The 19,394-nt window shown below is 43.8% G+C and overlaps 1 protein-coding gene across 10 annotated transcripts in view; it reads left to right on the top strand.

The window, feature by feature from the left end:
* The window catches only part of KCNMA1 (potassium calcium-activated channel subfamily M alpha 1), a 762,160-nt gene that overhangs the window by 520,752 nt on the left and 222,014 nt on the right, over positions 1 to 19,394 (top strand). For all 10 annotated transcript variants that reach the window (XM_038010350.2, XM_007962879.3, XM_038010343.2 and 7 more), the window contains exons 7-9: positions 4,181 to 4,256; positions 6,271 to 6,441; positions 8,036 to 8,127. In XM_038010350.2, the coding sequence (XP_037866278.1) occupies positions 4,181 to 4,256; positions 6,271 to 6,441; positions 8,036 to 8,127 (339 nt within the window). The remainder of the gene's footprint in view (positions 1 to 4,180; positions 4,257 to 6,270; positions 6,442 to 8,035; positions 8,128 to 19,394) is intronic.

Genomic DNA, 19,394 nt, shown 5'->3' on the forward strand with positions numbered 1-19,394 from the left:
TCAGGGGGTGGGTATTTTATATCTGTCCAGCAAATACAGCAGTAAAACAAAGCAAGGGCAGCAGCACCTAGCAGTACCAGAAACAAAGAGAAAAATTAGAGACAAGCAGAATAGGGACAAATGTGCACTTTGTACAAAATGCATGACATTTTCTGTGTTAACTGAAACATGTCCTGTTAAACATATAGAGAACAAAGAAGGCCCCAGAAACTCTGGGTTTATAGCTGTAATCTTTGGAGCCAGACCTTCTCTTGCAGCATCCACTGTTTCTTGGAAGAGGTCTCTAATCTACAAGAATCGTGTGCCTCTCCTATCATGTTTCACTGTGTCCATCGATGTGAATTAGAACTCATGGGATGGGGACTCAGGAATTGTATTGGAAAAATGAGAATGATTTACTTTAGATGGGTGAGGTTTTCATGATAAAATCATAATCTGCCTCAAAGCTTAGGAAGCAGGCTAGAATCTGAATGATTCAAATCATTCTAACCATTGCTAGCTTCATGTTTGGCCCAGATCCCTAGGCTTGACCAGGAAGGCTATGACTATCTCCATGCAGAGATACACAACCTTTGCCATGCAGAGCACACAGCCCTGCTCCTGGCATGCCCCACTCTTTCTTCCCAAAGAGCCTTACTTAACCTGGCAAGGTTCACGTTTCAGAGTATGGCGAATGCCCACCAGGGGTTAACCTTGCATCTTTTGCTCGTAGCTTTCAGATGCATGGTGATAGTGTTTCATTTAGAAAGCAAATTCCTAAACCTAGGGATCTGTGATAATGCTGATGTCATAAAAATAATCAGATTTCAGAGCTAAACACAGACTGTTTTAGCAACAATGGTTAAATGTTCTGCATATGGCAAGAGCTCCCTAACGCACTACCAATATCACTGTAACCACCATTTAGAGTTTAATAATCACCATATTTAGGTCATTTTCCCAAAGCACCAAGAGGCTCGGACTCCCCATAGGTTTAATATCTCAAGAGGACCCCACATGGTTGTTGGTGGGACACTGCTGTGTTCAGGTCCCAAGAATCCAAGAGTATGTAAGTGAAGCCACTTGGTATTTAATGATCCCCTGAGAAAATGGACAACATGCACCTCCCTAAGAGCCCTCCGTTTGCCACTGGCTATCTGTTCTTCATCTACTTCTTACCCTCCAATGCTGGAGCACACCTTAGAGGACTTACAAGGTAGAGGTGGGAGGGAATTCTGCTCAACACAACATCTAACACATAATAAGCGCTCCATAAATATTGGCAGTTATTATAATCTGGAAACTCTACAAATGACCAAGAGAGACAGAATGGACATTTTCGTTGTTTTCCCAAGTTTTTGAACGAGAAGAAAGTGTTCCACACACCTCGAAAGATCAGTCTCACCCACAAAGTTGAAAGTATCTGTTTATCCTTTCCATGAACTGTCAGAATCAACTCTGGAAAACCTAAGACTGTGGATTCCTCTGTGCTGTTCCATAGAAGAAGAAAGAGTATTGTTATGAGCATTAAATGGCTTAGTACACATAAAGCACAGGTGATCCTAAAGCATTTAGGATGGTGGCACATGTGGTGAGCACTGGGAAAGAACTGTAAACAAGCTAGCTGATACTATTACTGTGATCTTAAATGCCTAGAATTTAAATCATTGGTTCTCCAAAAGAAAGGTAAGAGAGGGCAGTTGTAACAGAGATGAATTGACCAAAACGAATGGATTGGGCAACACTGTAGGCTACATTAAGCCACTACTGGGAAAATGCAAGAGCTAGAAAAGAGAGTTCTTTTCTGCAAGATGCAGCAAGGAACACAAGAGTCAAATAGCAACCTAAAACTTTACACAAGACATCTTAAGTCAGTAGGATCAATTACCGATGAATGGCTGGAGGTGAGAGCCCAGGAAAGTCACTTTGTCTTGTAGGTGGGTGGAACAACTTTAAGGAAGCAGTAGGGATTTAACTGGGCTTTGAAGAATGGGGAATATTTGGCTAGATGGGAAAGGCTTTCGAGTTGAGTAAATAGTGTAGACAATAGCTATAGTAAATAGGTTTAACTGGGATGGCAGTTTCAAGAGCTTATGTGAAAGGGTGGTGGTGGGAGAGACTGGGACTTCACAAGGTATTGACAATGGAAGGAGAAAGTTTGAATGTCATCTTTTAGTCAACAAGAAGCCTTTGGACAGTGAAGTGACCTGCTGACAGCAGCCTTCAGGTATACCCCAGTGGGAGTGAACAGGATGCAGTTTAGGAAGAGAGCAGAGGCAGAGACCAGTGCACTCAGTGCAGAGTCACGGGGCCTGCTATGCTTCAGGGACTCAGGGCTCCTGGAATCCAGACAGACAAGTCCCCAGCTCTCAGGGAGCTCAAAATGTCATAAGGTCCAGTTGATCCACTCAAGGAACACCAGTGGATACTAAAGCTGTTAGGTATAAGGTTGTTGGGGAGCAGGATATTCCTGCAGTCTCGGGGCCTCACTCAAGGTGGCATATTCATTACAAAGTGAAATGGGCACCTCTCAGTGGAGACATTAGCATCTCTGCCTCAGCCACATGAATGGGCCTAGTCATTGGGCTGGGATATCCTGATGTGATGCCATCCCCGCAGAGATGCTTAACAGAAATACTCAAGTAGGGAGCTATGTAGGATGATCAAGTCTAGAGGTCTAATGTACAACATGAAGACTATTGTTAATAAAAATTGTATGGTATTTGGGATTTTTGTTAAATATGTAGATTTTAGCTACTCTTGTCACACACGAAAACGTAGCTATGTGAGATGGTAGATAATATCATGTTGTAAACCTCAAACATACACAATAACATTTATTTAAAAAATAAACTGGGCTGGGCACGGTGGATCACACCTCTAATCCCAGCACTTTGGGAGGCCGAGGTGGGCAGATCACCTGAGGTCAGGAGTTCGAGATCAGCCTGGCCAACGTGGTGAAACCCTGTCTCTACTAAAAATACAAAAATTAGCTGGGTGTGGTGGCGTGTGCCTGTAATCTCAGCTACTCGGGAGGCTGAGGCAGGAGAATTGCTTGAACCTGGGAGGCGAAGGTTGCAATGAGCCGAGACCACACCATTGTACTCCAGCCTGGGTGACAGAGTGAGACTTCATCTCAAAATATAAAATAAAAATAAATAAGTAAATAAGCAGGATCCAGAATATAGGACATTATAGAAGACAGCCTAGATTCACACAAAATCTAATGTCATTACAAAGGAGTGGTGTCATTTATACATTAAAAGAGACTGAAGCTGGGATTGGCAAACTATAACCCATTCCTGCTGCCTGTTTTTGTAAATAAAGTTTTATTGGAACAACGCCGTATCTATTCCTGTACATGTTGTCCGAAAGCTGCTCTGAAGCCAGAGTGACAGAGTTAAGTATTTGTGACAACGTCTATATGGCCTGTAAAGACTAAATATTTAATCTCTGTCCTTGTTTCCTGACAGTTGGATTTAAGCCACCTAACAGCCAAATGCAGTGCATGAAACTTGGGTCTAGGGGAAAATTAAAAAAAAAAAAAAAATCAATAAACATAATTTTGGGGCAACTGGAGACATTTAAATAAGGTCTGCATATTAAATAGCATTACTGAATTTTTATGTTTTAATTTTCTCAGGCGTGCAATGGTATTGTGATTATGCTGTGCAATGCTTTTCTTCTTAGGAGTTGAGTGCTAAAGTATTTAGGGCTTGTGCCATGATGTCTCTGATTTATTGGTAAATGGTTTAGCAAAAAAAAAAAAAAAGAGAGAGAGAAAAATACATATATACATAGCAAGAAGAAGAGAAGGAAAAAGAGCGGCGGGGGTGTGAGGAATAAGAGAAAAAGCATGTAGGGAGATAAAGCACCTGTGGTTAAAATGTTAATAATTGGTCAGTCTAAATGAAGAGTGTACAAGTGTTCATTATACTGTTCTTTCCACTTTTCTGTAGATTTGAAGAGTTTTTAAAATAAAAGTCAATTTTTACCAAAGTTAAATTCGTTCCTCTAGGCTCTGTCCTGACCTTCATCCCAGCAGCTCCTCCAGCTTCCAGAATTCCCTTATAATGGAGAAATGGTTGGAAGTTAGGTGTGGCAGCCTCTACCCCTAAGCGGGTGCTGTTACCCTGTAAGATAGCCCCTGCAGGGCCTTCCCTTGGTAACATGGGGATTTTGCTTGTTGTCTCTTGCACAGTAATTCCATCAAGCTGGTGAATCTGCTCTCCATATTTATCAGCACGTGGCTGACTGCAGCCGGGTTCATCCATTTGGTGAGTAACCTTGAAGACCCTTGTGCTCTCGCTTGCCAGCAACAAGACCCTCTCTGAGTCATTTTATTACCTAAAATGTTTCTTGCTGGAAAGATATTTCACCTCGGTTGTAGACAGGAAGATGGGAAGCAACCACACAATTGTCTGGGTTTCCAACCTTTTTACCCCAAACTAGTTCCAAATGGTGAGTAATGTTTGCACTATTAACCTGCATTTTTCCGTTCATTGCTCATTGGTATTGTGTGGGGGCTTTGGTAAATTTTACTTCTCTCTGCAAGAACTATAGTAAGCCACAAGATGGCAGTGCTTCCTAAGCAAACACCTGGAAAAGGTCTGGGGACAAGATTGGAAGTTTGACCCACACCTCCTAGTAAACAACAAATTCAGATCCCTCAATTTCTCTCTACTTCCCCCTTACGAAAAGCCACCTTTGATTATTTTGTCTGATTTGTACCTCAGAAATGTTAATTCTTTTTTATTAGTGACTCTTTTAAAGCCTTATATTGAGTCAAGCCCCTCACACCACCCGAAGGCAGACTTTCCTCCTGCTTTTAAAGAGCACAGCCATTGTGTGTTTCATGCAAACATAGACTGTTACCACTGGAAGGAGCCTCGTCTAGCTATGAGACTTTGGATAAAGTTGACCACTGGTGGCTGAGCCTCTATTTGCATAAGGGATAGAAGGACACGCTTAACTACCCACACTTGGGATTTACGTAATTATCACCCAAATGAAGACAGGCCTGGGATGACAGAGGGTGGGGCACGGGGGCTCACATAGTCACCAGATTTGGGGTCTCCTGCCCAGCCCTTAATACCGATGGGATTCTTGGCCAAAATTAACCTTAATCACCCTAATTCTTGCTGTAACCCAGTACCAAACACCCAAATCACATATGTGGAGGAGATAGTAGTCTTTAATAAGATGATGACCCCACCTTACTATTGGTATTAGTGAAGTCCCTTCTGATTCACCAGGAAACTTTTGGGAAAATGGCACATTGAGGACAAACTGATGTGTGAAAGAGGCCAGGCCCTGGAAACATTTTGCAGAGGCAGAGCTGGAGGCCTGGGGGCCGCTGTCCACAGCCCCTAAGGGTGTATCACGGGCGTATTTGAGTAAAATTGGACCTGCAGCTCCCTCTCTCCTGAAAGTATCTAAAGTACCTTTCCTGCCCATCTCCTAGCCTTGTTAGCAGATCAAATATGATGGAAGGACGGGAAAGTGGGGAAACTGCAGTCCTGGGCCAAAGCTCTCCAAATCCAGCCACACCCATTTGTTGAAGTTTTGCCACTGCAAAGTTGACCAGGACCTGTGTGGCCCACAAAATTGAAAAAGTTTGGTAGCCCTTGGTCTAACAGGCTGTGCCAGTGCAAGCTGTTCTCATGAGCTCACTTTCCAAGCCCCTGGGAAGATTCTGGCAGCCTCAAGGCTAAGACCACCATTGGCAATTTGCAAAGGAGGGAGAGCAGGGCCAGATCCCGGAGATGCTGTTTGAATCAGAACAAGCAGGGCCCATATATACTCTTTGGATAAACTGATGGAAGGAGGCAGCCCCCTGTGGAAGGGTTTAGAATTTCTGCGGGAGAGGCAGAGCCAGGCCATCTGGGCCTTAGAAACCCATTGAGGAAGGTCAGGGAAGGGGTCTCTGGCTCTCTCCTTGAAGAGTGTGCTCTAAAACCTGGCTGGAGGCAATGCCCTGAATTTTAGCTGGCTTCGGACATTTTACCAGAAGAAGAAAAAAGGCCTAGAGATATTTTCCTTCTTGCTTTCCCTCTCTGTCCCAATCAGCTAGGAAGACATTTCCTGCAGCTGCTTCTCCACTTTCTCTGTGTCCTGCTCAGGAGCTCTGCATCCTGACTCACAGAACTCAGCCCAGGAACCACACAACTCCTGTGGAGAGTGGTGTGCATTAGCAAGTGGCCTTCGGGAGTGCCGAGCTTCCGGGTTTATTGTATGTATACACTTCAATAGCATGTTTTTCTTTTTTCTCCCCTGTCCCGTTTGCTTTAGGTGGAGAATTCAGGGGACCCATGGGAAAATTTCCAAAACAACCAGGCTCTCACCTACTGGGAATGTGTCTATTTACTCATGGTCACAATGTCCACCGTTGGTTATGGGGATGTTTATGCAAAAACCACGCTTGGGCGCCTCTTCATGGTCTTCTTCATCCTCGGGGGACTGGTAAAAAAAATCTTTATTACGATTTGATTTTGATGGTTGTTAGTATTTTCCATGATACATTTCCTTAAAGCTTTGTATTGTAGACTGTGTTCTGCACTAGAAGCAAGCCTTAATGTTAGAATCAGGCTAAGTAAATCCAAACAGGATAACTTTTCTGCATAATTCTTGGTGTATTACACTTGTCCCATAGATCCAGGCACATTGCCCTTGTGAGGGACAGCCATTTAGCCAGGAGCACACCTAATTGTCTTAAGAAAGTGATGCTGTTAAGAAGGGAGAGTGTCTACCCCTTAGCAGTGTAATTCAGCATCTGGTATGCTACAACGACAATGGCTGTCACCTGCCTCTGGTAGAAGCTATGGATACTTTGTAGAGACAGTTTGCGGTTTCAAGAGCTCCCCCTTCCCCTTTATGTTCCTCCCCAAACTTCCAACAAACACTGTGGCTGGGGCCTGCCCTAAAGAGAAGGGTCCCTACATCAAAGGACAGAGAGCACCTTAGTCTCGTCCAGGCAGACATCCCCATGTGAGCAGAGTGCAGTTTTGCAAACAGCTCACTCCATTCTGCAGTGGACACATGGGAAGTTTTTGCTCCTTTCTTCTAGGAAAGTTTCGCTGTTTGGTTTTTAAAGGTCTATGCAGCTCTTTAGGTTGCACTAAACCATCCCTTATAATGTAAATCAAGGGGATTTCTGGCCACACATTGGCAGTTGCTGCATTTTGTCTTTCAAAGTAGCTCACTTTAAGTTTAGGTTTTTTGCCATTTATGAAGCGAGTGAATAAAATCCTAATCCACACACAGCTTTCATGTACGTACACTGCATGCACATTTATATATAGTGATGCATACACATCTCTCTGTTTTGTATGCATAGGGCATATACATTTTTTAAATGTATATAAATGTGCACGTGCATGTGTACATTCACGCAAGCATTTCTGCAGCATCCGTGAGGTGCCCATAGATAACAAGACCCATCCGGCCAGCCACAGGCCAGATGTTTGTTGGACAAAACATGGCAAATTTGTGTTTCTCCTTGCTATCTTCTCCTCCCAGGTGATTTCCTAAATTTCCCTTTTGTGCTTTTTAGTGTTTTTTTTTTTTTTAATAGAAAAATTTAGTTTTTAATCTTTTGGTGTTTATTTTCTTTTGTCACTCATAAAAACGTTGATTCTCCTCTGAATTTTAATGACAAAGATATTCTCTTGCGAAACTGTGTGCACGCACACGTGTGCCTGTGTGTGTTTAATTTCACTAGCATGTACCCCTTTTGCCTATTTTTCTTCAACAAGAACTAGATATCACCTTATTTATTCCTGTCTCCTTTGTATTTTTCTCGACTGTGATTTTTTTTGTTCTTTAGTTGTCAAGGTTAGCTAATGTTTGTTTGTCTTGTGTATTTCCAGGAGCTTGCTCTTTTCATGCTTTTAGTTTTTTATGATCCGACGTATCAATATATACCTTCGCAGGCCTAATCCTTTTGTGTTTTCAGATCTTAGTGCCCACCCCCCCCCCCGCCCCCCCCCGTCTAAACAGGTCCTCCCTTTTCTTTGGCCTGTCTTTTTAGTCTCTCTTCTGTCTCCTGTCTTCTCAGGCCATGTTTGCCAGCTACGTCCCTGAAATCATAGAGTTAATAGGAAACCGCAAGAAATACGGGGGCTCCTATAGTGCGGTTAGTGGAAGAAAGTAAGTATGCCAAGAGGTTTTGCTGCCTCCGCTGCGGTAGAATCCTCTCTGCATGCCATTTTTTTTTTTTGGCTCTTGTTTCTTTGTTTCATGCATGTAGGCAATGTTTGCCCGCTACGTGCCCGAAATTGCTGCTCTCATCCTGAATCGGAATAAATTCGGCGGGACTTTTAACAAACATGGAGGCAGAAAGTAAGTCAGTTGCATCAGAAAAGATGTGGTTGAGTGACTTTCAGGAGTCCCTGTGGAGGTGCCGTCTGAATTCTGCCCCTCCCCCACCCCACCGGGTGCTTCTATGAGGGAAGGCCCAGCTTCTGCATGGGGTGTGATGTCAGAGGTGACCTGAGGACGTTGCCACACTTGGACCAACTCCCATTCACAAATTCCAAGAGATGTAATGAATTTGTCCTGAAAGGCGTCCATTTATAACTGGGCCCATATTTTCTCTTCTGACCCCTAACAAGTAGACAAAACTCATTCATTCTTCACATCATCTGGCTATGTGATAAAATTCTGGTCCCTCAAACTAGTATCATGCCCTCCTATGGTGGTTTGTATGTAGCAAGAACGCAGGATAAGACTCTGGCAGGCAACTCCTTGGGTGGCAGATCCAGGTCATCTGGCCTACTGCAAAGGCACTGTGGCCACTGGGAACCCAGTTGTCCTCTTCATCCAGGAGGCACCAGTCTTATCCTTGGAGGGACTCATTACTCAGCTGAAATTCCTTCTGGGCAAGAAATAGTATATTTCTGGTAGTTTAGGGTACTACATGCTATTCCTGATGAATCTTTTGTTTGGCTTCCCAAACATGAGTGTTTTCTTCTCAGGAACTATTTCAGCGTGTACTTGGATCACCTTATCACTCTCAATATCAATGTGCAGGTTCAATATAGACCCCAAGGTTTTCTCCTAAGTAGGGGACAGTACCTTACCACCTCAAGAGAGGAATGCCGTGGGGAGAGGGGGCTGGCAGCAGGCACCCTTTATTTATGTTTTTAGAGCTTTTTCTGGGGCAGTGACCTTTGTTTTTGGTTTTGAGGTATAACTTACATAGAGTTAAATGTACACATCTTTAACATATAGAGTGAGGAACTTGTACCTATGTACACACCCAGTAACTACCATCCTGTCATCCAGATCAGGACACAGAAGACTTTTCATCACTCACGCCTCTTCCCAGTCATGGAAGTTCCTATCATGGAACTGTTTTGTTTTGTTTTGTTTTGCTTTCCCTTCTCGTTCAGTTTCAAATGAACTCTTAAAGAGCTTCTTTGTTTTTTTTAAGAAGAAATAAAATCAGACCGGGAGCATTGTATTTCCCTCCACTGCTGCCTTCTCCTCGTTTTGACAGCCAGCCATGTCGGGCAGAGCGGAACCTCCCCTTTGGTCAGTGAATCCAGTGCTTCCTGAGCTCAGGTGTCCAGGCCTCTGCACAGGAAATGAGGAGGTGGACCAAAGGGCTCATTTTCTTGAACTACCCACAGGACACCAGTTTCTTTTCAAGGGCACAAAGGACAGTGGGCCAGAGGAGGCCAGTTGGCGTCTTTTCAGAGAGGCAGCACATCCCTCCATCTTCCCTCTAATGGAGCCCTCCCCTCACTATTATCTTAACAGCCCTGGATGAGGTTAGAACCAAGCTGTTCTGATTTCTGGCCCATTGGTTGGATCCAAAAGGCCAAATAAGTCCAGAGATTCCCATTGGTCATGTATCCCATGCCAAGAGGAAAACAGCATCTCGATTCATTTTACCTTGAAGGTGTGGACAGGTCTCCATAAAGCAGAAGGCATTCTGAGGGCCTGGGGCTCTCTTTATGGCCTCCCTATCTCCCAATGTCACCGCCAGCATTTCCCAATCACTGCCCCTGAAGAAGTCAATAAAATCAATTGCCCTGAAGGCTAGGTTGAAAATATTTCTTGACTCTCATTCCAGGTAATTCTTTTTAATGAAATAATTTTCCTAGTCAAATGTGGGTGAGCTGGTGGGTGGCCTGGAGGCCGGTAGCTTTTGGTGCCGGCTGACCCAGATGGGGCCCTCAGCGCGGCACTCACTCACTGCCCCAGGTCCGATCTGGTCATGTTTCACCCTGGCAGTTACACTCAAACTTTCAGGTGCTGATGACTTCAGATCACAGACTTCCTGCCATTCTGTTCTGGCTCTGTAATCTTTTATCACCGCTTTTAGCCTGATTTTCTCTCTCTCTCTCTCTCTCTCTCTCTGTTTTTTTCTTCTCCCTTTATGAAATGCACTTTGCTTTTAATGTTCTTTTTGGGTCCCCACTGTTCCTGACCCTGCAGACACAGAGTCCGTCCTGTCATCAGCACCGGGCCTATTCACTTTACTTTACGCATTGTTTCCTGGTTCAAAAGCTAATTACTAAGTAGTTTAAAGAAGCCCTTTGGTCACTTAGATCTTTCATCAGAAAATATAAGCTTGGGAAAGGCACGGTAATAAAGGGCCATTAGCACCCTTTGTTTGATGTTGTTTTTCCAGTCAGTAAAACAAGATTGATGAAATGTTATGTTTGGCCAAATTTTGAGTTTTCATTTGGAATTCAGTGTTGAGAGAATGAGCTGTCAGAATCAATAAGTTTTCTTTCGCTTGGGATATGGGCATGTGGTAGTAATTAGCAATATAAGGTCTTTAGTTGAGCAACCAAGCATGGATTCTGGCAGCAAACATAATGAGAAACTACAGTTGTTCTATTTCTAACGTCAGAAAGTTTCCAGATAAAATTAAATGCATTTGCAAAAGGAAAGCAGCTAAACTTTGTTGAAAGATAAAGTTCAGACTCTTAAAACAGTGTGCTGTGCTCTGAGTTTTTGTGTATGCATAAATCCATGTGCTCTGCCCCTGGACACACACGTATGTGTTCTCTGCTCCCCAGGACCCAATCAAATGAATGCCCAGAGAGAAATTAGAATGTATACATAGTTAAGGGATTTGTTTACTTGTGCGTATTTTATTCAGAAATGATTTCTCTAACAATATATTAACTTGTCAGAGAACTCAAGGTAACTCATGATCTAAAGCTACAGAGACACAAAACTTTGAAATTCAAAGATTATTTAAAGTAAAAAATTTAGGCAGAGAAGATCAGGGTTTTGTTTGTACAACACCCAAATTCAGGATATTTGAGAATATGAAGATTTCATTGGCATTTCATTTTCAGTTTTAATCAATGTGTTTGGCATAATATAAACACTTCAAGTAGCATTCTCAAAACCTCTTCATCATCAACACTATTTCAAGGGCCTACAGTGCCTTACCCAACATTTTCATCACCTCCTGCAGGATAGCCAGTCCCTGCAGTAGGTATGGGTGCTCATGCACATGTGCATGTGTGTTGGCTATTTCATATATGTTATGATGGATTGGGGCATCTAAGAATAGAGGTTTGGGTGTCCATAACCAACAGTTCAGTGAGTAGCTGAGGCAGGTAATCTCTCTGAGTTGGAGGGATTACTGGGCTCTTGGACTGATACCCTGAATCTTATTCAGAAGAGTAGGCCTCCTGCAGCCCAGCCTGTCTCCCAAGGCCATTGCCTCCTCCTCGTTCCCTTTGTGGAAGGTCGGAACTGCTTAGAGACAGGGAAGGCCAGAGGGGTGGTGAGGCTCCCATGGCCTTTGGGATCCCCAGCTCTCTCCTCCCTCTCATAGCCTCTTGCAGCCAGAGGTCTCCTCTCTGAGTGTGATTCATTCCACTCCTGGTTAGTTTATGAGAACTGACAAGATCATGGTCCAAGGTCACATGGCCAAGGGCCATGGAAAATAATCAGTCACAGAGAGGAATCCATCTGCTGTAACCCCGTTGTTAGAGGGACTCCAGCCGGAGAGCCACCCAGACCTTGTGTTTCTCATGTTGGGACTTGAATGACTCAAGTTTGAGGCAATCCTAGGCCCAGGTGTTTGGGACAGAGAGAATGGGATGGGTTTGGATTATTCTACTGATTCCTGGTAGCCAAATGCTGAGAGGACACACAAGAGGGGAATGAGTCATGAAAGACTAGAAGTAGCCAAGGTGGGAGAGGAAAGTGAGTGTAATTACCTTGGAGGAAGGTCCCCAGGATGAAGCTACTGAGCCGCCATTCTGGTTTGGGGAATAGTTGTCACAGACTAACCCATCTCTTGCTCCAATTCAAAAAAGCTGTCTGTGAAACTTAAATGCTGTGGCTTCTCTTGGAACATTTCCCTATAAAGACAGGAGTGCCACACACTTCCTGAAATGAGAATGTGGATCAGTGCAGCCTAAAGCCCTAGGACTGCCTTCTCTGGCAATAGTAATACCTACAAATATTTGCATATTTCAGAATCCTCACAGTGATCCTGTAAGAAAAGTATTACCATCATCTCCATTTGGAATGAGTGAAGAAACTGAGGAACAGGGAGGTTGAGTGACTTGCCTGACATCACCCAGCTAGTAAAGAGTAGGTCTGGGGTTTGAACCTGGACAGTCTGCTTCCCTGTGTCCTGCTGCCTCTCCATGTCATCTCTTGAGATGCCATCCTGCTCTAAACTCAGTGATCTCCTATTGTTTGTATCTTCCTCCACCTTTCCCTGTAAGTGGAGCCAGAACACCGTGCCCATGATGGAGAGGAAGAGAAAGGCATGAGCTTCACTTTGGGGTTGTCTCCTCTCTCCTCCTGCCCACCCACTACCCCTAAGGGTCCTGGCCCCAGGATTGAGGGGAAAAAGATGGAGAGCAGACGAAACCATTTCTTCCTTTATTTTTCTCATTTGGTTAGACTAGAATTCTAATTCCTTCTTGAACACTTCTAGCAATGAGAGGCTCTCAAGGACAGATAGATGAACCACATCCAAAGTGAGATTTGTGCCTTTTTTGTGGATTTTAACATTTTCTTCCCCTTTCTGGCTCCATCCTTTAAAGGTAGTTTCATGGAGAATTGTAGTGATCTGCTAAACTTGGAATTCCCCGCTGGGCAGATCTCACCTGCAGAGCCTTCTATACCTTTGCAGATGGAACCACCTGTTCCCTTTCACTCCTTAGCTTGTATGCCACACGGCACAGAGCAGTTCTCTGGTGTGGTTTCTTACTCATCAGTGAGAGGTGCAGTAGTGCATTCTGTGTGTTTGTTTCATAGCTTTGATTTGGAATATTCACCCTCAGGAGCCTGTATCCCACTGAAGGGAGTTAGGGCTGTCTGCGTTCAACCTCGGATGTGGTCTCCACATTGGAAAGAGTCTTACATTCAGAGAGATTGGGACAGTTTGTCATGCTTTTCTATTTAAATATGAAAATAGAGTACTTCATTATCTTCTTTATTGTAAATGCTCATATTTTAAAGAGGACTGCATACTTTAGAAGAAATGATTGAGTATTCAATAGTTGAGAACAAAATTTCAAGAACTAAAAACAGCCCAGCACAGTTAGTGACCTGCCTCACTGTCCATTCCTGTGGCCCGTCTCCATCGTTTCATTCACTCACTCAGCAGGCAGACATTCTCTGTGTTATGCGTCAGGCATGATGCTGGGTTGTGTTGGGTGCTCAGGGTTCACTGGTGAACAGGCTACCCTCGGAACCTGTCCTCATAGAGTTTACAGTCTCAAGGAGGTTGCAAGCACTGAGCAAGGGTACAACTAAAGCAAATGCCAATTACACATTTTTAATATGTGCTGCGAAACCAAGAAAGACTAAGATTTTGCAACTGGGAAAAACAGCGATTAGTTACACTGGATAAAGTAGTCCAAAGAAGCGACACCTCAGAGGAGGAGATGCTAACGTTTGTTCAATGAACTTGACCCAGCTTGCGTTACCCACTAAACTGGGGGAGCTGACGCTCTTGCTTTTAAAATCCAGGTTATGCAAGCCCCACTTGCAAACATAGGTCTTCATTTCTACCTCCAGTAGAGGAAGTCTTAAAAACTGATTGCTCGCTCAGACCCTAACCTGCCTGAGAGGTGCTTTCTTGACTTATCGGGAGAGGGCATCCTGCATATCTTCCCTGCTTCCTGATTATTGGGTTCTTTTTAAGCTCCATGTCTTTCCTTATATCAGAATTAGGCTCTCCTTCTCACTCAGACCCTTTGTTCCTTCCTGAGACCACACACTATTCCCTCCTGCCTGGCTGTCTTGTATCAACATGGAATTCCATTCCATTTCCTCCATCACACTCAGGTCTTGTCCAGCAGGATTCTAGACTGATTTCTAAAGGATTTGGAATTTTAAATTATCTACTGCGCCAGAGCATGGATTATTTCTTTACAAAGACTCATTAAATCTGCAGCCCTGTAGCCCAACCTAACTTAAAGGAATTAACGTGAGTCATGCCTTCATGTCCATCCATTCCACTTGTGTTTACTGAGGGCTTGCTGCACACCAGGCACTGGGGACAGATGCATTTCTACACATCCATAAAAATCTCCAAATATACCACAACTGTTCTGAGCTACACGTCGTACTATTTGGCCACGTGAGTGGTTGGGGAGTCCAATCTCAGAGCTTATTGAAACCTCTTCTCTTGGTTCTGAGAGAGTCTTGCTACCACACCATTTCCCTCTCGACTCTTTCGGGGAAGGCATGGCTTCTAGCACTTGGGAATCGGATTTGAGATGATTTCATGTGATACTGACTTGGCCCGATCCATAGGCCTTTCCTTTCCTGTTTACTTGTGTCTTGGGCAACAGTCATTCTCACTTTTCCTCACCTGCAAGGGGCCGACTGCTCTCATGAGGGGTGTTTCCTATAAAATGTCATTTATGATTTCTCTATTGCAGACATGGCTCTGGTCGAAATGTGACTGAAGCTTTGCATCCTACGCAGACTTAGATCCCTCATCAAGTAGCCATTCAGCCCTCATTGCATGAGCCGCATGACTTCCCCAGCCTGAACCCCTCAGCAATGTCTTCGGATTCCTAGATTTTAAAAGCCATAAATTAGCAAATCATCAACATATCACCAGGAAGGATCATCTGGTAGCGATTCTAGTCAGAAGGAAACACAGGCCCCAATAACTGATCTTCACAAAGATATGAAGAACTGTAGACAGACAGATACAGTAAATAAGAAGACAAATAGATAATTCAAGTTGACAGAACATCTTGAACTGATTAGGCATTCTGCTTTGATTAGCATTAAACTTCTTGGGAACAGGGAAAACAAAAAATGAGCTTGCCCTAATACTTTGGAAAAATGACCTCTTGACTACTTCTGAAACGCAGTGCTGAGGGGTAGATACCCAAAGTGCTTGTCATTAGATGCCGTATCTTCTGATGTGTTGTGCTAGGTATCCCTTCCTGATGAGAGGGGTCTTGGTGGGCATGGGACGTGGGCACTTCTTTCTTGGCATCTGTTTTGGATTCCTCTAAACTGTATCTTCAGTCCCTTTCAAACTTGAAGCTCTATTTAAAGAGACTTGGAAGCATATTAAATCAATTTCCTGATAATACTGATAGAATGAAGCTCCCCTCCTTTCCTGCTGTCACTCTTCCCTTCCACACACTTAGCAAAATGTTCCAGCTATTGTTCTGAAAACAAGAATAGAAATGTAGGTGGGAGATGAACTGTGTACCTTAAAAAAAAAAAAAAGTCATATTCAAGCCTAGATTTTCACTCTCAAATATTCTTTCTTCCATTAAAAATAATTTGAATATTATTTCTCAAATTATAATTGCTGAAAATTCTGATCAATGGCTCCTTTGATTGGGTGAGTCCTCGCCGGGTAGATTCAGAATCTCAGGAACAAGTGCAGCCATCCCAGACTAGGTTGCCCCGTGTTTTCTGTCTTCATGCCAAGTCATTCACTCTGCTGAACTTCTTTCCAGAGCTGTGCAAAATGGTTCCTGGTAGATTTGGGGTTCCTTCCATGCTGCGGTCATCATACTATGAAAATAAACCAGGAAACTTCCTAACTGGCCAAGTCCAGTGTCTCTTTTTATTAAAACTTTATGGAGGCTGATACAGTGTGAAAGTTGTGGAAATCTGATTCTGTTGTCCCAAGGGTTCCAGTCTCCACAGGCAGTACTGGTGTTGCATCACAATGGCCTGCTCTCACCCACAGAACACAGGGACTGCTCTGAATGTGGGTACCAGTTGCTGTAAAAGTAATCTCTATCTCCCCTCCTTGTACATTTCTAATAAGAGGACATGGGAGTAGTTCAGAGATAGATATATGCCCATCTCAGTGAGAGCTTATATGACCTTAGCCATTGACTCCAAAGGCAAATGTCAGCTAGTGTATAGAACAGCCTTAGGAAAACTCCCATTCTAACATATTGGATCAACAAACAATAATTTGAATCCCCACCACGTGCCAAGCTCTGTGCTGGGTACCGTAGGTAAAATGTAATTCTTGCTCTCCTGGAGCTTATCTGAGATTCTGACCAATCAGTACCACCCAAGGAAGCAGTGGCAGTGAAACAGAAGCTTGAGTATGCAGGAGCATCTTCCCAGTGAAATACTCTTTTTTCAGGAATTTTATTCATTGAAATCATGGAAGTGTAAAATAATCATGAAAACAAGAGACATTAGAGGGAAGCCTCCCAAAAGCGTTTGATAATTCACATTGTTGAACATACCCACTGGAACAGTGGAGGGCATAGGTAACAGCAGAGTGCCTTGTTCACCTAAAAGCTTGCAGACCCAGTAAAAGAGGAGTGCAGAAAGATTTGGGAGGGTTGGGAATCCGCTGATGTGATCCCGAGGTCCACTCCTTTCCAGACTCCACAAAGGTCCTGCTGTGGCCTGTCATGCCTCGTATCATGCCTTCTTTTTTCTTTTCTTTTCTTTTTTTTTTTTTTTTTTGAGATGGAGTTTTGCTCCTGTTGCCCAGGCTGGAGTGCAATGGTGCAATCTTGGCTCACCACAACCTCCACCTCCCGGATTCAAGTGATTCTCCTGCCTCAGCCTCCTGAGTAGCTGGGATTACAGGCGTACGCCACCATGCCTGGCTAATTTTGTATTTTTTAGTAGAGACGGGGTTTCTCCATGTTGGTCAGGCTGGTCTTGAACTCCCGACCTCAGGTGATTCACCCACCTTCTAACCTGTAGCTCCTTCCAGTCTCTGTGTGACTAACAGATGCTGGAGGTCTGCTGGGGCCTGTGCAAGTATGTTGGGTCTACAGAGTGAATGGCTACCAGCTTATGCTGGCTGTGGCAACACGCTTGGTGTGGCTGGAGAACAAGGCAAAGATATGTCAAGTTTATTGTCATTATGGGAGGGTCAGTCCCAACAGCATGTGCTCAAGGACCATGATACATGATTCACCAGGGGAGTTAGGGATGCAGGTGGGTCTCTCTTTGCAAATCAAAACCCTCTCTGGGCCAAATTCAGAGCCATTTCTTTGCTTGGACTCATTCTCCCTCTATTCCACCTTCATCCCTGAAGAGTTAGGCTGACCTTTGCCTGCCTTAGTCTTCTCCCAGTCTCTGCTTGTATAGAAGCAGCATTATCAAGTGAAGACAGGCAAATCTACTTTGATTTGAAAAAAAGAAAGTGCCATTCAGCTCCCTGGTTTCTCTGTAAGAGCAGAGAACCATCTAGCATTGGGAGAGTCAGGTCAACGGAAGACCTGACTTATTTTAAAATGGCCAAAGGCCACCAAGTCCAAAGTAATGGGATGAATAAGATGCAGAGGGGTGGGAGTGTTGGGGAGGGAGACATAGGAAGAACCAGTGCAGTTTGTGAGGGTTCAGCAACTGTGGAATTGCTTACTGAATATATCTGCAGAATTCTCCTTCCAGGGAGGAAGGAAGGAAAGAAAGGAAAGGAGAGAAAGAAACCTAAATGGTGGTGATAATCCTTGCATACTAGGTAATAATGAGAATTAGGTGAGAAACCACAGTGAAGGTAAACAAGTCTACCAGTTAGGATTCTCTGGTTGCAGGCAACAGAAACTTTTTTTTTTTTTTGCTGACTTGGTTTTTTTTTGCAGAAATTTTTTTTTTTTTTTTTTTTTTTTTTTAAAGGTTAGAGTACCTTAGAGATTCCAATGAAAAACTGAAGAGCAAGATCCCAGAAAGGACAGAAAAGAGCCAGAGGCGTAGCTCTGACATTGAGGAAGCGGAAACTCAGGAGTAGTCATTATAGGGTTTTGTCATCAGGTTGAATCAACTACCACTGTGATTAGTGTCAGTTCATCCAAGATTTAAAAGTACTGATTGGCCTCACTTGGGCAGGAAACCGTGACTAAAGGTCCCAAGACTGTATGTAATTGGGAGACTGTGTTTAATTTGGGGAGGAGCAATTCCCCAAATTAAAATGAGGTGCTGTCCACAGAAGGGAGGGTGTATGCAGGACAGGCAAAATCCACCAATGTCCCCCACACTGAGTTTCTCAGAATTTAAAGACTTGGACTGAGGCTCCATGTAGGCTACAAGTTACAAAATATGTGTGATCATTTCTCACCCACAGTCTAATTATGGAGGTCTAACTGTGATTTGGGATGGTGGAGGTGTAGACACGGATTCCTCTAGGGTAGCTGAGGTTCTGACTGTCTGCGTGCAATAAGATGCAAAGTTCTGGCCCAGGTAGGACATCCTGGTATTCCCCACTGGGGCTGCCAGTTGTCTGTCCTCTGACCTTGGGGCTCTGCTTTAGAGGTGCCTTTGCTGCACTGTTGGGATCCATTTGCTCAGACTTCTGCTCCATTTAGGCAAACAGCAACACAGCCTGCCACATCCAGAAGAGCTCCATTGACAGCTGGAGAAGATGATTACTTTATTCACTTCCTCACTAGGAGGGATAATGCATTTCCTTCCTTTGTGATTAGCAAAGTACTAGATGTGTCCGTGGGTAGGAAATTATCTTATTGCTGAACCTCCTTTTTTTAAAAAAATTATTTTAACATGAAATAGTGATAGTCAGGGTTTGGCATTGTGGGACTCATACACACTCTCATTTGCTTTGTTTTTATTTTTCTCTTTATGTATACAGTTCCCTTACAAACTTGAAATATGCTGGTAGATTCAGGGTGGTGGAATAGCCTATGGTCTAACAGGTTTGCCGTGAACTACCTGTTAATTTTCTTCCTCACTTACCATGGGATAGAGTCTCCAAGATGCATACTTTGTCAACCAATCCATCGGTTAACAAATAATTCTTGAAAGCCCAGCAAGCTTCAGGGGTTCCAAGCCAGGTCCTGGGGTAGGATGGAGGGATGAAGCAGCACAGCCTGGAGTTAGGCTTCATTTGCCCATGATGTCTCCCCTATCTTTACTGAAGTCAGTCCCTTGGAGACATTGAGTAAAGGAGGAAGTGGGAAGGTGGGAGTTGGATTAGTCTTATTTTTTGGCAGGGGGTATTAAGCCTC

Source organism: Chlorocebus sabaeus, chromosome 9 (assembly GCF_047675955.1).
Source record: "Chlorocebus sabaeus isolate Y175 chromosome 9, mChlSab1.0.hap1, whole genome shotgun sequence".
Taxonomy (NCBI): domain Eukaryota; kingdom Metazoa; phylum Chordata; class Mammalia; order Primates; family Cercopithecidae; genus Chlorocebus; species Chlorocebus sabaeus.